Source organism: Cynocephalus volans, chromosome 13 (genome assembly GCF_027409185.1).
Source record: "Cynocephalus volans isolate mCynVol1 chromosome 13, mCynVol1.pri, whole genome shotgun sequence".
NCBI classification, from domain to species: Eukaryota; Metazoa; Chordata; class Mammalia; order Dermoptera; family Cynocephalidae; genus Cynocephalus; species Cynocephalus volans.
In genome coordinates, this window is record NC_084472.1 from 29,696,452 (window position 1) to 29,713,803 (window position 17,352).

Here is a 17,352-nt window from a genome sequence, read left to right on the forward strand (position 1 = left end):
TTAGCTTAAGTGAAATATTGATTTCATGGAATTAGGTGGCAGGTGCATCAAGGAACTATTTCCTGCAAGCTTTAAGTGGCAGTATAAAACCTTGGGGATATTAATTCAAGTTAAATGAATGAATTGGAGTTGTGCTTACTTAAATAAGATGTTTGCCAAACGGCCAGAAGCTGTGATATCCCAAGTTGTGTTTTTAGAAAGACTGAAAAATGAAGGTAGTCAGAAGAACATTTCTTCTATTGTTACATAAACATAGTTCTCTATAATTTTCACAACTGTTTAATCAGTTTCCATTTAGTTAGTTGATTAAATGGGGCCCCAGGTTCAAAGTAATTTTTCTTGAACTATTACCTGGCTCACCAGTTCTCTTTCTTTCCACCCAGTGACATTTACATATTGTTCTTCCTTTTCTTTATTGGCGTTTTTCTCTGGAGAGTTTCTGTGTACCTGGTTGGAACATTTATACTGCTGTCAAATAATGTACAGGAAATCTTGTTTTTGTCTAAAGATACACTTTTCCTCATGGGTCATCAAAATGCGCATTTTTTCCTAAGGAAGAGGTTTATTTCTGTAAAACAGAGGTAATACATATATATAAGCTATTAGTAGCATCACTTTTGCAATTTATTAATATGTGTGTATAATTTTATAGTTTTCAAAACCTATTAGCCTGAAACATTATTTATTCTCTTTAAACATTTGCACCGATTTTATTCATCCTGACCTTTATTTTACTGTTTTTTTTTTCTCTGTATGGAAGAGTATTAATATTGGCTTGTAGCAAACATAAGGGTTTCTGCAACCCCTGCTCCCAACTTACGTCTCTCATGAATCATGTTTCCCTGCGGGTGAAATTAAAACAAGAAATAGGTGTATTAAATTTCTTTTAGGCCTATTGCTGGATCCTTAAGGTGTACTTCAAGTGTCACATAGTAAGTTTGGAGAAAGGAAGAATGCTAAAATTCATTGGTCTTTGTATTTGCACTGCCTTTTCAATATACATTGTTTCCATGAGAGATTTTACCTTGAAATTAGGGCTTTTGTAAAGTGAAGTTTGTTTTCACTTTTTAATTTTATTTGAATTTTACTGATATACTTCAAACCATCCTAAATAACTATGATGTTTGAATTTCAAAAACTTGTTATATTTTATGTAGAAAGCTATGCTTTTTTTTCTCCCTTAGAAAGCTATGTTTATTAAATATCTTTATATGGTAACACTTCTTTCTCATCAAAGTAGAAGACCACCAGTGAAAAAGTACCTTGAGAATTTAAGTGGACAAAGAAAGAGGAGGAGGAGAGAGGAGAGAGAAAAGCTAAATTAAATTGGCATTTGTGTTGGGGTATAAATGCTGATCTTAACAGTAGTGGTCAGTTTAGTTATTTTTAGACATTACCTTTATCAAACATTTAGAGGTAAAATTTTTTCCATAGCCAGCAAATTCTGTGCTGAATTCTTTTGACATTCTGCTGATCAAGGGATTTCAGATGAGTAGTATCAGAGTCTTTTGCAGAGAAGAGGTAGGAGGATGAATCAGAAATGAAGTAATGGATAAGGGAACTCCACTCTTTTGTTTTTCTGAACTGTAGAAAGCCATTATAAGTGATAAATTTTTATTGAACATGGAATGTGCTAGTTGTGTTTCATGTTGTGGAAGATACAGACATGATCAAAAATCTATGTATGACAAGTCATACCATTAGAAACAAATTAGGAAAAAATTTAAGTCTAACGTTTAAATCCACCTTTGACAGGGAAATAGCATTTCACAGAATCTATAAAATAAAACACAAAGGAAAAGATAGACGTAATTGGATACGTAATATTTTATATGCCTGCTCATGAAAAACAAATCGTTAAGTGACAATCAGCTGATGGAGAAAATATTTTTAGTTAATATGCTAGAGTTAATATATAAAGAAATTTTTTAAACAACAAGGAAAAATTAATGGCCATAGAGCATCATGGTCAAAGGACACGAACAGAGGAGCTCCAGTGCATAAAACTAAGGAATAAAGAAATATGTGGATAAGCATTCAGTCTTACTAACAATCATAAAAATGCTAGTGAAAGCAACTCTTGGGGGTTGTTTTTTAGTTTACATAAGAAATTATTCAGTCCATGCACTTTACCTTGACTCCAAATAAGGCTTCCTGATTATATGCTACTAGTGAGAGTATAAACCAAAACAACCCATTGAAAAGCCAGTTGGCATCATTTGCAAAGGGTCATTAAATGACCTATATTTTGTAAAGTAATATTGCCACTTCTGTAAACCTACCTTAAGGAAGTATTCTTGGTTATAAGAAAAAGGTTATACAAGGATACTTCAAATAGTTCATGGGAAGACTCATATTATCTTTCAATTGTATTTTTCCATGAAATTGTTGAAGTACCCTTATATGCACTAAGATATTCACGTCAATGCTATTTTAGTTATAAACAAAGAACGTAGTTTAAATGTTCACTGGTGATATCAGTGGTTCTCAGTACATGCTCATTAGAATCATTTTAAAAGATTAAAGAAAATACTGATGCCTGGATCCCATCCAGGGGTTTTTATTTTAATAGCTGTGGAGTTGGACCTGAAATTTTTATTTTAAAAAATTTCCCTAAAAATTCTAATAGACAGCCAGGTTGAAGACCACTGACTTGAAACAAGTTGATGTAATATTTTTAACCATTTGATATGATATTTATGATGGTTTTGTGGTAGTATGGAAAAGGATATAATAAGAAATGAAATACTGTTCTTCAACATTCAAGTTATTATAACTTAAAAAAACAGAAAAATAGGCTAGAAGAAAATGTACAGAAGTCTCAGGGTTGATTTAAGGAGTTGGGATTTTGAGTGATTTTTCTCATCTTTTCTTCAGTTCGCAGGTGTTTAGTAATGTTTTTATACTACTTTTTAAAAGAAAAACTAAGTTTAAAGGAAGGGATCCTGCTGGCAAGATCCTCTAGATAACTTCCTACTCATAGGTTATTTCTACCTATGAATACAGAGATTTATTCTGGCTTCTACAATAATCATATCCTGATATTAGAGTATACCGTATAATATTATTATGAAATTCTTATAGGATTATTTTTCCTTTCTTTGATTTCAGGAATATTTTCTAATGTCATTTTCTGAAGTTTGGAATATAATAAGCTCGTCAGTTATTTTTCTCTCCTTTGTTTACTTTAACTGTGCCTGTCAGTTGACACCCTTCTAAATACCATCTATATACTGATGTTCCCCAGGGTTGACCTCCAACCCCAACATTAACTCTGTGATGCATGTATATATCTGAATTTTGGATGCATACCTTTAAATAGTAAGTCCGGAACTACATGCGCATATTGTTTCCAAACTCACCGTTTCCATATTGCCCATCTTAATTAACTATATCCCCATTCACCCCTTGTCTCTGAGGCAATCCTTAACTCTTTCCCTGTTGCTCACACATCTCATCAGTGTCTTTGTCCTACTGATCTTTTTGTTTTTCCATATATAAGGGCACTTTAAGAAGTTTGTGGAAAGTTTTGTATTATCTGTTAATTCTATTTTTTGATTCTCTCTCCACACCTCTGCCCTACCATCATTGCTGTGGTAAAGCTCTGGCCGTCTTCCCTGCAGGCCCTCATTGCTCTGTCTTCTTCTAGGTGTCTGTCAGTTTAAGTCTGTCTTCATGCTAGCAGAGACAAGAGCACTTCCTGGTTAAAATCCTCTGGGGCTCTCTGTCGTCTCCTGCATGAAGTGTAAGCTCCTTGTGTGGCATCTAAACAGTGGTACTAAATGCCATGCACCAAGACATGGTGCATACCTTCCTTTTGGAATCTGATTCTACCCTGCTCTTCCTCCTGCTTGCTGCTCTGGAAATGTCAGCTAATCATGCTCTTGCATACCCCCTTCAGTTCTGTTCATTTGTGCCTCCTTCATGTTGCTCCCTCTACCTGAAATGGCCTCTTCACCTCCACCCCTTAATTGGATTGGCAGAAATGTAAAGAGATTTACACTACCCATCATTTACTAGTTACTCTAGTTAGAAGGTCATTTGGAAATAGCTATCAAAATTTTTAAAGCATCCTTCAAACTAAAAAGTCAATGTTTTAAAATTGATTCTAGAGAGATAGTTATACGTGTGTAAGGAAAAGCATATACAAGATTATTGCAGCACTATTTTAATGGGTAAAATTAGATGCAAACTAAGTTTTCTATAGTGAAGAAATGCTTAAATTATAATGCAGTATATATATTTTATAGACGCTTAAGAACATTATATGAATATTAAAGCATTTTAAATTCTGTAGAATATAATAAGAGCAAAAAAAAAAAAAAGTTCTGTGGGAAAATCTCCTAGTCAAGTTAAGTAAAACTGCATACTTATCATTATGTATTAAATTTTCTCATTTGTGTTGAAAACAAATTAAAAATACCAAATCATAGAGTTGAATGCATGCGTATATATGAACATAAATACAAAGAAATCTGGAAGAAAGCATGGTAGATCTTTAATAGTCATTACTTCTGAGGCAGTGGAGGGGATTGGGAGAGTTAAGAGGGTTTTTTACTTTTAGCTGGTTGTAATGATTTTACATTTTCCATGCCATTTCATTGATTTATTTGCTTGCATAAAAATGTTTAAACATTAATATAAGTTGAATCAAGGGGAGAATCTTATAGAATTAGAGAGAATCCAAATTGTGGGTAAAAAAACAATATCAGCAACAATCAGCTGCGTTTTTCTGTTTTGAAAAATTTTAAAAATACAGTGAAATACCCATATTCATTTAGAATGAATGCTTGTGGACATGTTGTTCAGATTTCTTTTAAATAAAGTGTAATAGAAAAAGCTGAAGTTTCTTTGATTTCCTTCTCATTCTCCTGAGAGGCAATTAGTGTCATAGATCTGCTGTGTGTTTTTGTAGTTCAGGATTTTATACTTTTGTGATGAGTATATACCTAATATGTATGTGTCTATAGCTATAACCTACTGAACAGTTATTTTTATCATTTTTGTTCTTATAACAAATACTGTCTCTTTACAAAAGTATGAGTTTTCTAGGGTCTGTACCAAAAAGTGGAATGGCTGATCTGTAGAGCATGTGCAGTTTTTTTCCCCCCACTAAATATTGCCAAATGTTTTTTTCAATTGGTTATATCAATTTATATTCTTACTTGAGTGTATCGTAATTTCCATTTCTGGATGTCCTCAGACTATACTTAGAATTGCTAGGCTTCAGATTTTGTTCTAGTCTGAAAATTGTGAAATGTTAGCTGATCAACAAGCCCCTGCATGTTTTCTGAGCATGCAAGTCTGGCAGGGCCCTATGAGGGGAACATGAAAGATGTTTATAAACTCAGAGTCCGCAAGGAACTGGTTGCCAGGGAGGAATGTGGTGTTAGACCTCCTGTACCTAAATGCTACAGTAGTAGCATGGCTGTAATGCCTGTAGAGGTGCTGAGTGGATCGTTATGTACCGGAGAGGAGATCGGTAGTTTTTAGGAAGGGAAGGTGAGAAAGCTTGATGAATGAGTAGAAAGGGAGGAGAGCAGAGGGCACTGAGGATGAGGGAAACATGCAGATGGACAGCCCTGTTGGAACGCACTTGAGGAAGGTAATAGTCAAGCTATTACCTACTGCCCTTAACACCTTAACCAGGAAGGGATTAGTAGAGCCTTAAAGCATACTGATTTTAAACTCATCATTTTACAGATGAAGAAATTGAAGAATAGAAAGATAAAGTCATTTTGTACAAGTCACTCAGGTGTGTCAAAAATAAAATTAGCCAAGGATTTATTGACTTATTTAACTTAGACATTCAACGGGTTGGTCTTCAACATGACTGGGGGATGCAGGAGTTCCAGTAATATCATTTTTCTCCCTCTTTTCTTTCCATGTTTTGCTCTACTCTCCTCTGGTGAGCTTTATTCTCAGCAGGCTCTTTCCTTGTGGAGGCAGATAGGTACCAGCTGATCTATCATATCTAGATATATCATCTAGATATCTTTACAGCTGATGTTCCTGCTGAAAATAATTTATGCTCTTTTTTTATTTCTCTATCAATTCTCCAAAAGATACTGAAAGTTCCACCAGTTATCAGTCATTGTGATCAGGGAGTTAATTTAATCTGGACAACTCCTTATGGGGAAATCAGGACCATTTCATTGATTGCTACACTGGAATCACAGTACTAAGGAAGGGAGAGTTCCTAAAAGAAAGAAATGCAGGGCCTGAAAATGTAAGATGGCTGCTGCAGCCTGTTTGGTATGTGGAATGTTTGACAGACATGATTGTAGCCACGAGTTTAAAAAGGAATTGCTGATATTTATTGCAGGTGCTTTATATTCACACATCCATGATTGTAACAGCTTTTATAGCAGCGATTACATTTATTTCAACAAACACCTTTTGAGTACATTGGGATAGCTTGTTAGGTGATACAAAGATAAATAAATATGTCTATCCCCTATGGATTTTCCAAATTTGTTAGAAGGATTAAGGGCAGAAAAATTAGAGATGTAAGCAGTTTTTGGAGAAAAGAAACCTTGAGAGAGATGCAAAGTGTTGCGATTGTTCTAGAGACGGTGGGGATATCCTAGGCTCACAGCAGTCTTCATCATACAGGTGGTAGTTAAAATCCCTTTAAAAATTTTGTTTTGAGTGGCAAAATGGAGCACGGTAGGAGTGGGAGATGATACCAAGCATGGGGTTTCATAGGAGCCAAAGCAGAGTGGTGGAACGCCCTACAGGCATGGTGATTTGCTGAGCTGGATGAGATTATAGGAGAGTGGTCTGAGAGTTAGAGAGTATGAAGACTAGGTAGATGCCAAGTGCAGTACAGGATCCTAACATTAGCCTGTGCTTCCTTTGGTGGGCAGTGAAAACCACTAATTAAGAAAAAACAAAGCCATTGAATGGCATGGCCTAGGAAGCAGTCTGAGTAGTATTTTTCTGGTTTTAAATAGGAACACTGTCAGGCTTCAGAGTATAGGATGAATTGGAGCATATTGAAGGCTGGGAGAACTGTTAGGGACTATAGAATTGTCCTTTTGTGAGTGAGGTAAAAATTACTTGAATTAGAATGTGAGGTAGTAAAAATGTAAATTTAAAGATAAACTTTGTTGAGGCTTTGTGGAGGCAGAATATATGGAATAGTATGAGAAATGCTTCAGTCATGAGATCAGTAGGGAAACAGGAGGAAGCTTTGCATTGGGGGGATGAGAAAGTTGATTTTCATGTTAGGTGTGTCATCTGTCAGGTAATATAACATGGCAGATATAGAGGATTTTCAGTTATATATGGATACTATTTGTAAGTTTTTTTGATGCTATTTAGAATTCCTGGATATGTTTTTCAATTTTATGAATTTACCCAGGGAAAAATAATCATGACATTGCATTATTTTTTTTTTTTTCACAGAAAAAAAGATATTTTTCAGACCTTTAAAATAATCTTTTAAGATTTGGCTGATAAATTGAAATATTCCTCAGAGTGATGACAGCTAGGTATTTTTTTCCTAGTGATTCTAATCATGTAAATATAGTATAGCATTTCTCTAAGTATATTTTTTTGTGTAGCGTAATATATGTTGCTAAATATTATGATGGGAGGATTCTATTATATATGTCTAGAAAACATGGAGTTAAGCAGGATTTTTCAGAGACATATATTGTTAGTGTATTTCATGAGTTTGCAAGAGGAGAATGCAGCATGTTGCATTTCTCAAACCCATTTAACAGTTTTTTTGGAGCATCACTCAGGACTAACATTCCATAGAACAGGTTTTGGAAGTGGTACAGTGCTTGTATTAACCATTGCTGACATGAAGGGAGAGTATGAATAGTACAAATAGAATATAGAAAGTTACATTTTCATATGAAACTAATTTATCATTCCAGACATAATTACAATGTCTTCTATTTTTATAATATGAAATTCACTATTTTATTTAGGAAGTTATATAGTTTGATCTAATTGGAAACATCCTTTTTGAGCTTTCAAGGGTCAGGAAAATGGTATGAAGTCCTTAAACGTCACCTATGTCCATGTGTTGACTGCTTCTGCATTGAAGTTGGTGACATAAAATATCCACACATGATCACATCTCAGACATCTCCTTAAACTAAACTAAGGATAGCATTTAAATTCCAAATAGTTTTCCTCTTATTTGTAACATGCCTCAAGGCTGCCTTTCTCCTGAATCCCCTGTCATTCCATATGTAATCAGAAAATTCAGTTCAGCTCAGCCTACATTTCTATTATGTGCAAAGCACTGTCAGAGCGCAAATTCATTTCAAGATTAGCTTGCCATATATTGTGTGCTCGATAAATGTTTGCTCAGTGAATGGATTGTGTCTTTCTTTAATGGTCCAGTTCTACAAAAAGGTGTCTAAATAATAGGTCTGAATTCTCTACATGTTTTCTCAAAGTTCTTTATTCCTTAGTTTTCATGGGCAGCATTACCTGGGAAAGATAACCAACAATGTCATCTTCTGCAGCATAATTATTTATAATGTTTGGAATCTACTCTGTGGAAGTCATTGCTGTATACAATGTCTAGTGAAGATGGAACCAACCACCTTACCATTTAGCAGCATCTGGCTTTTCTTTGTGTTTTTCCTTAATGTGCTAAATATTTTTTAGTATTTATGTTAGATTACATGGAGGAGGCAAATCTATGAAGAGAGAATGTAGGATGGTTGGAAATAGCATGGGCTTTGGAATCAGATTAGAATTTGGATTTCATCTCTATATCGCTTAGTTATTATTTGACTTCAGTAAGATTCTCTGGAGCCTCCATCACATCTATAAAACTAGGACTCCTTCTTACATTTTATGGTGACTGTAAGGAGTGTACATAACAGTTGTGAAAGCCCAGGCACATTGTAGATGCTCAGTAAGTAGTAACTATAATAATAGATATGTGTTGCTATCATTCTTCTCACTGTACCCTTACTGAATATGTTAGGTCTTATTTTCAATATTATTCACACGAGGAAGACTATGGACTAGCACAGTACTCATGTCTTCACTAGTTTTTTATTTTTTAAATTTTTATTTATTTATTTTTTGGTGGCTGGCCGGTGACACTGTGCTCTAACCAACCGAGCTAACTGGCCAGCCTTTCACTTATTTTTGATAATGAGATGAAAATGAAATTAGAAGTTAAACAAAATCTTACTTGACCCAATTATTTAAATAGCTATGAAATATTAATTTCTTAACATTTATCGTTCTCTGTACCTCTAGGTGTTTGTTGCTTTGACTAGTAGCGGTAGTATTTATAAAATATAATAGCTCACAATTTTTGAACACGTACAACATGCCAGACACAGTTCTAAATGCTTTACATATTTTAACTCATTTAATCTTCAGAATAGTCCTCTATGACATAGTGACTTTTATTATCCACATTTTGTAGTTGAGGAACCTGACACCTAGAAAGGCTAAGACCTAAGTGATGCAGCTGGTCAACGGTCCAGACTCAGTTGAACTCACGGTAACTGGTGCCAGGGCCCACAGTCTTATTCACTGTCCTCTACTGCCTTCTGTAGTGCAGCGGTGGTAACGTGGCATGCCATGGCATGCAACAATTGCCAGTACATGGCATGCTCCTTACTGGTGGTTACAATCAAAGATAACCACCTCACCTCCTATTTTTGTTGAAGGTCTTTAAAAATTATAAAATAGATTATATGCTTTGATTTATACTTCTATAAGGTTATTAATTTCCTTAGAGAGTTTATTTTAAAATAGTACTAAACAAACTTTTGTCCTTGTATTAATGTTTTTAAAATTCTTGTCTCCTAAAGCACTCGGTTAATTTACTGAGTATGGCTGTATGAATTACTATGGTCTATCTAGTGGTAGTTTGGTAATCTCTGTAAAGGATACGAAAGGTCTAAGTTCAAGTGTCTGTTTATAACCTAAGAAGAATATCTTCTTATATTGTCCAAGCAATCAGAGATACACATTGAATTTTGGAAAATGGAATTCTTTCTCTAAATTTAATAATTAAATTGCACAACATATGGTATTTGATAATTGTTTCTTGCCTCAATATCCCCCACCTGATGAAAGAGTACCAAGACTACATTTCTAACTGTACCTTAGAGACATGTTGAATATTGAAAATCATTTAGATATCTTTACACAGAAATTTCACAAAATATCTTCTGTTTAAATATGACCCATCTCTTATTTGAGTCGGTGGGTTGTTCCAATTTATTTTTATATTTTTCTACACTCTAATCTTTGTTACTCCTCATATGTCGGTGCTCTTTAAAAACTTTCATTTGTAATTTTCTTAGAGGGACTTTGGCGTTTGGGACACTGTTCTTCAAAATCAAATTTCAGAGTTACTGTTGGTCATTTTTGGTGCGCATTTTCTTCAGATAACATATAGAATGACGTACATATATAACATACATAATTCAGATAACATGTATAAAGGACTCTAGTTTTTAAGGTTTTATGTTCACTCATTTTAGAAAGTTTCTTACTAGCAGTTATATTTCTCAAGAGTGAGAAGTTAGTTTGGACTTGATTTTCTAGGACATTTTTTAATCATTTAGGTTGCTGATTTATCAACTGATGTATACTGTGTTCTATGTGTGCTTAGGAGTCATCCTTATTCACTGATAAAAATAATTTTTTCTCCTCTAGTAGGGACATGCCCATTAAATATATAAATAAGTAGATATATCAATCCAATAATACATTATTCATTTTTTAATGTTTTAAAGACAATTTTGTGTGAAGTGTAACATATATAGAGTTAAGTGCAAAAATTCTAAGTATAAACAATTTAATTTTCACAAAGTGAATACAAAGATCCTGTATTAAGAACTCAAATACTGCCTGCACTCCAGAGGCCCACATCATTTACTCTTAAAAATATATCCTTTGTAATTAAGATATATTTTCAAAGCTAGCACTGGAAATACTTGAAAGAAGCTATTATAAATTCTTTTTTTGAAAGGAGAGTGAACATATAATTTTTTATATTAATTTATATTAATGGCAGTACAGTAACTGTCTAATAATGGTGCTTAATAATTGCTTGTTTAATTTATTGAATTTGTAGACTTAGGTTGTACATGCTTAATTTTTTGTTATCCCATATTTGAAAAATGAGATTTAAAAATGTTTGCAGGAAATAGCTTCCATCTAAAATTTTTATTAAGTAAGAGATACACTAATATAATACAGAATTTTAAGATTTGGATTACTTAAATATTGTGTTGCAAAGCAATATTATTTTTCATATAAAGAAAGCTGATGATTATGATATTTTCTTTGTCATGTCTACAAATAGTCTTTCGATTGCATTTCCCAGGTATTCTTCCTGTTTTTAAAAATTATTTAAATAGGCTATTCATTCCCTTCACTAAGTATTCACTATTGGTAAGATTTTATGTGTTCCATTAGCAATTTGATAATATAAAGCAATGTTTTTTCTGTATTTCACACAGCACCGGGGCTCTGCAAAGTGTCTCTGGGGGTTCTTTGATGTCTAGACAGTTTAAATTATGCCTGCTCCCCTGCTTCGAAATTCCACCCCTGTTCTGCTTCAGGGGTTGTGGGAAATGAAAACAAACCAGAAGGGTTCCACAACCCTACAGTCTAGGGGGAAAACAAACAAGTAGAATAAGCTGTATGTCTACTCTGGCAGGTGTATAGGGAAAGGCCCATTTAGAATTGGGGGCAAATATTGTCCTGCTTGTTTATTTCTAATGATATTTATAATATGGAAATACATGTACATTATGAACAAAATGAAAACATCATAGAAGTATTAGGGAAGAATGTCAAAGTCACCTTTTACCCCAGTGCGCCAGTTCTTTCTTCCCGACCTCCCCATAGGCGGCCAAATCTAAGACTTTGGTGTGTTTCCTGTACCTTGTCCTATTTATTGAAATGGTAAGATGCAGAATTGCCTTTTAAGTTGGAAAACTAACTTTCTTTTCTTCCTTCCTTTTTCTTTGTTTTCCATATACAAATCGGGATATCGTGATTCTTGCAATTCATCTTGTTAGAAAGTAAGTAACTTTTGAAATTTCAGAGATTTTTTTGTTAAAACATTGATTGTTTTATTACTCCATTATACATATTCTGTTATTGAATTTTTAACTTTTAAATCTGACCAATGTGATTAACCTTAGCATTAACTGTGAAGAAAACTTTTTGGATAAATTAAAGATAAATGTTACATGAGTTCATGCCAAGAACACAGACTTTTAAAGCATATTTGCCTGATCTTTTTTCATAATCACAGTTAATCATTGTTTTAAATATATAGAGAGAGAACTTGCTAATTCTTTTTTTTCTGAATATAGAAGTAAAGTTATGTAAGTAAGACTTTTATTTATTCTTTCTAATAGCAGTTAATTAGGGCATACATTTCTTTAGGAAAAGCAGTCCAAGTTTTCTAGACTTTATTGAAATGACGTGAATAATAGCAATAAGTAAATTGTATAAAAGATTTTTAAAATACATTTTCCTATGTACATTTTGCATTGGATGAATCAGTTACCTTTAAGTATTTAACTCTTGATGCTAGTTTTTTTATTGTTTTTAAGTAAAATGAACCAGAATAAATAGGGTGTTTTTCCCCATAAAGAAATGCAAGTGAGATGCTCAAAACTAAGTGACTAGTCAGTGAGTGATTTGAGTTGTAAAATTTGTATTTGATTGCAAAATATTTTATAATTCTTCTTAAGTGCAAATATTGTACAGTTTTGAAATAAAAAAAATCTTTTCATAGGTCTGTCTTGTGAAAGATTTGGGTAAATTACATAGTCATTGAGACTTTTGGAGACATATTGCCATGTGATTGTGAATTACATATTTTTCTGTAGTAAATCTTGAGTTCATCGAATTAATAAACAGTGTAATTTAGTACTATATTCATGCTCTGTAGAGCTTATTATTTATGTGAAACTGGGTCCTTATCACATATATTTGCAGCAAGCATAGCATTAAACTGCTATTTAATGGTCAATTTATCTTCTACAATTATCTTTAGTTTATTGTACCTTAGAAAATGTAAATTATAGTGGTGTTATATTTGTACAGTATTTCTTAGTTGCCTTTAAATCTGTATTATTTTTTAATATTCTAAATCTGAGTTTTTGGAATTGTGTGTATTAGGACCTTAGGAATCAAGATCAAGAAGAGTATTGTGAGGTTTCACATTAGGTGGACAATTTTATGAAGTTATATTTTTAAAGTCTACATTGTATCATTTTTATGTATGTATTGAATTCTATTTTACTTGCCCTGTTAACATCTTCTTGCCAAATCCCTATGGAAAGTGTGTATTTCTGACAGTTCCACTAAATTAAAGCTCCAAAAATCTGGCATAACCATTCCCAGCTTCAAATTTTCTGTGCTTTTGTATGAAGAATATAATGTAAAAATATATATTTTACAGTGTTCAGTATAACATGCATCGCATTATTTATCTGGAATTTATTCATGGAGAAACATTTCTGGGGAGATGAATATATTTTATTTTATAGATATGCCTGGGCTTACAATATGCAGCAAAAGTCCTTTGTGAGGGAAAAGAATGAAATGAAGTCTGTTAGCTTGTAGGAGCTTCATGAGGAAAGATATTACATAAGCACACAGCATTATTACCATGTGTACTTCAGTGTTACAGCTGCATTGTTCTATGACCAAATTTATATTAAATCCCTTGTTTCCCGTCAAACCCAATGGAATCATATTTATGTATTGGCACAGAGAAACTGCTTCCTAAAATAATAAAGAATATTTGTATTATTATAATACTTATAAACCTTTATGACAATGATGCATATATATGCTGTCTTGCTTTGAAGTGTGTTCTGGCAACTCAGCAAACTTGACTTTTTCATTTTACTAGTGAGTTTTCATAGTAAGTAAGAGATGTGCTAATACTGGTTTTTAGAAAACTTTTAATTTAGTAACATAAAATTATATTTTTGTTCCAGAAATTTAAAGTTTGAAAGCTTTATATTTTAACAGCCTTCTTGGCCCAGAATATTTTGGATTAAGTACCCATAACTCCTAAGAGGCATGTGGGGTGGAAGAACGGCTTCTAATCAAAATTGGTTTGGCCAAATATTGCTCTTTTAGTATTATTAGGTAGTAAAATATATATGGAAACATAATTAAACTATTGTAGCTCTAAACTGTAGCTTGTAAAAATATTAATTTGCAAGCAAAACACAGAAAATGTTTTTTGAAAACACTAAAATCTACCCCAGGAAGTGTGTGTACACACACACACACACACACACACACACACACACACACACACACACACACACACACACACATTTTATACATTTCATAAACATCTTTCCAAATGTATAAATACTGTCCAATAATGTTTGTAAACATGTGCTTTGATATTCAAATCATTAATTTAATGCTATTGATTTCTTTAAAGAAAATTTCATAATTCAGTCACTTGCATCTTTACTGCAGAATATGTTTATTGCTACGCAGAATTCCCAAACACATACTTATTTGACATATCTAACGGAAAAAAAAGATATCATTGTGGAAACTATATCAGAGATTTATACAAAGATATTCATTCTTTTTTTTCCATGTGAGAAATGCAGTCCTGTGACTAACTTAAATACTTATAATTTTAAATCAGTTTCTCCTTGGTTTCTTATTATTCTTTTGTTGCTTTTCAACCTATGGGATGGAGCTGCCCTTGAACTTGGGGTTTTTTTTTTTTTTTTTTTTTTTTTTGATCATTCAAGTGCAACCATCAAGTTGTCTGTAATATTTAAAAAACTGAGGCTTCATGACGTTATTTGTAAAATAACACCATGTAAATGTTTGGGCTTTGGTTTCTTTAAAATATAGTATTGGTTGCTTTATGAATAAAAATGTAATTTCAGATCAGGAGACTTTTTGCCTGAAGCCTATAAGACAGATGCATCTGATTAACTTTGGGGAAACTGGACTGACCCGTTATTGTAATGTAGATGTTTTCGGGTTGGGAGGATATTTTAAAAAGGCATACAAGAAGGCCTTTTTTTGATACTCAGAGAACAGTTTTCCACAGAAGCTGCACCTCGCATTGCTTCATTTTTGCGCACTTTTATTTTCTAGTGGAACCTCTCCATTAGCCTGTCTGAATGCAATGCTTCACACTAACACTCGAATAGGGGATGGAACATTCTTCAAAATCCCTGGAAAGTCAGGCCTCTATGCTCTCAAAGTAAGTTGGATTGTTCTGCATATTATGTCTGTTAAATTATTGCTATGTATTATGCATTTTTTCAGACATGTGAAGGTAAACAAAATTAGATTTGGGTGAAGGGTAGTAGAATGACCCCTGTGCCTTTTAAATGTTTTCAGATGTCTTAAAAATGATTTTTTTTATATTAAGAATAAACAATGACATTTTTCTTTAAGAAAAGCATATCTGTGGTTTCACTCCATAACATATGGTAATGGAAAATAGTTGTGGCTTCCTTAAAATTCTTGAATCTTTAAAATTTATGGGGAAGAATGTCATGGATCATCAGCCAGGACTTTAAGATAATCACAGTTGCCATAAACTCTTTGACTTAATGACCATCAGCTGATATACTGGCTTCATACCTGTGTGCCTTTCTGTCTTTTATAAAAATAAGATACGTATTCATTCTGCTTGAAAGTGTACTGATTTCAATCAAGTATTCAATTATAAAACAAACAGTGATCTCAAGGAAGTTTTACTAATAATGATACTTGGTATGTGAGAAAAACAAATTTAAAAATAGCTTGAGTTAACTGACACTTAATTATTTTAGTGGAATTACTGTATTGGAATTCCCTTTTACATTTAGAATGGGAAATGCCATCTAAAATTCAAAATTCCAGAGGACAAAGGCATATGCTCTACAAATGGTTGTGTAACTTGGAACAAGTAAATTCAATGTATTATTTCTTATAAAGTATAAATAAATCACTGCAATAGTGATGGATTATATTTAAAGTTAATTAATTTCCTTTGAGAATATATTTTTTAAATGCCAAAAGTTATCCCTAGCAAAGCACAAATTTAAGCTCAGGCTCTTGTCACTGCGTGTGTTTCAGAAAATAACACAGGTTAATAAAAAGGCTTGTGTTTTTTCAGTTGCTTTTTCCTAGCTACTTGGGTGTTTAATTTATTGATTAAAATTCTGAGTTGTTAAGCCATTTCTTTACAGGAAGAAGAATGTAGAATTGAAAAAAAAAATGGAAACAACATGTCAAAACGAGACTTTTTTTTTCTTTGGTATAGATTTTAAAAGGTGATATCATACAAATCAATAATGGCAATGGGCTTTTCCCAGGTTGTTTTTTGTTTGTTTTTTTTCCTCAAGAAGTGATCTTATATTAAAAAGTAAAATCAGTATTGCAATTCCAATTCACAAATAACTGTGATAGTACTTTAGGATTCTAAAGGTGTTTTGAATGTTTTCAGTTGCTAACATATTTCCATAAATCATCATTTTTGAAAATAATATAGAAAGAGGAGTCGTCATGCCCAGCGGATGGCACATTGGATATAGTTTGTGAATCTGAATTGGATGGTACAGAAATGGCCGAGGCAAATGCCAATGGAGAGGAAAATGGAGGTGAGTGTGACCAATATCAAAATATAAAGCCTTGTTCTCTTAAAAGTTATATAGAATTCTTATAATTCACTAATTGAATTCTCCATCATTAAAGATACAATTTTCTTCTAAGTCCATCCATGTTGCTGCAAATGGTAGTATTTCATTCTTTTTTATAGCAGAGTAGAATTCCATTGCATAGATACACCACAGTTTCTGTATCCACTCATCTGATGATGGACATTTGGGCTGTTTCCAATTCTTGGCTATTGTAAATAGAGCTGCAATATGGGAGTGCAGGTATCCCTTTGACATGATGATTTCCATTCCTGTGGGTATATGCCCAGCAGTTAAGTGAAATAAGTCAGGCACAGAAAGAAAAATACCACATGTTCTCACTTATTTGTGGGAGCTAAAAATAAATAAATAAATACACAAACAAATGGGGGTGGGGTGGGGAAGAAGACACAAAAATCACAATTCCTTGAACTCATTAAGACAAGTGAACAGATATGATGTTGGTGGGTGGGAGTGGGGCTGTGGGAAGGGAGTAATTGGTAAAGGGACATGAAAATCAACTACATTGTATATTGATAAAATAAAATTTAATAAAAGATACAATTTTCTTCTCCGTTTTTACCACTTAACAAAAATTTATCATCAAACACTTTTGATTCAAAAAGGCTAGCACACTAAGAAAAGTATACAGTTCTTTGCTATTTTTTTTTGTTTTAGACAATATATATTTCCCTGAATAATTTTTTTG

General features: G+C 33.0%; 1 protein-coding gene across 1 annotated transcript in view; it reads left to right on the top strand.

Moving 5' to 3' along the window:
• ASXL3 (ASXL transcriptional regulator 3) overlaps positions 1 to 17,352 on the top strand; it is a 148,898-nt gene that overhangs the window by 18,840 nt on the left and 112,706 nt on the right. Inside the window, exons 2-3 of the mRNA XM_063076442.1 lie at positions 15,112 to 15,220; positions 16,499 to 16,607. Of these exons, the coding sequence (XP_062932512.1) occupies positions 15,112 to 15,220; positions 16,499 to 16,607 (218 nt within the window). The remainder of the gene's footprint in view (positions 1 to 15,111; positions 15,221 to 16,498; positions 16,608 to 17,352) is intronic.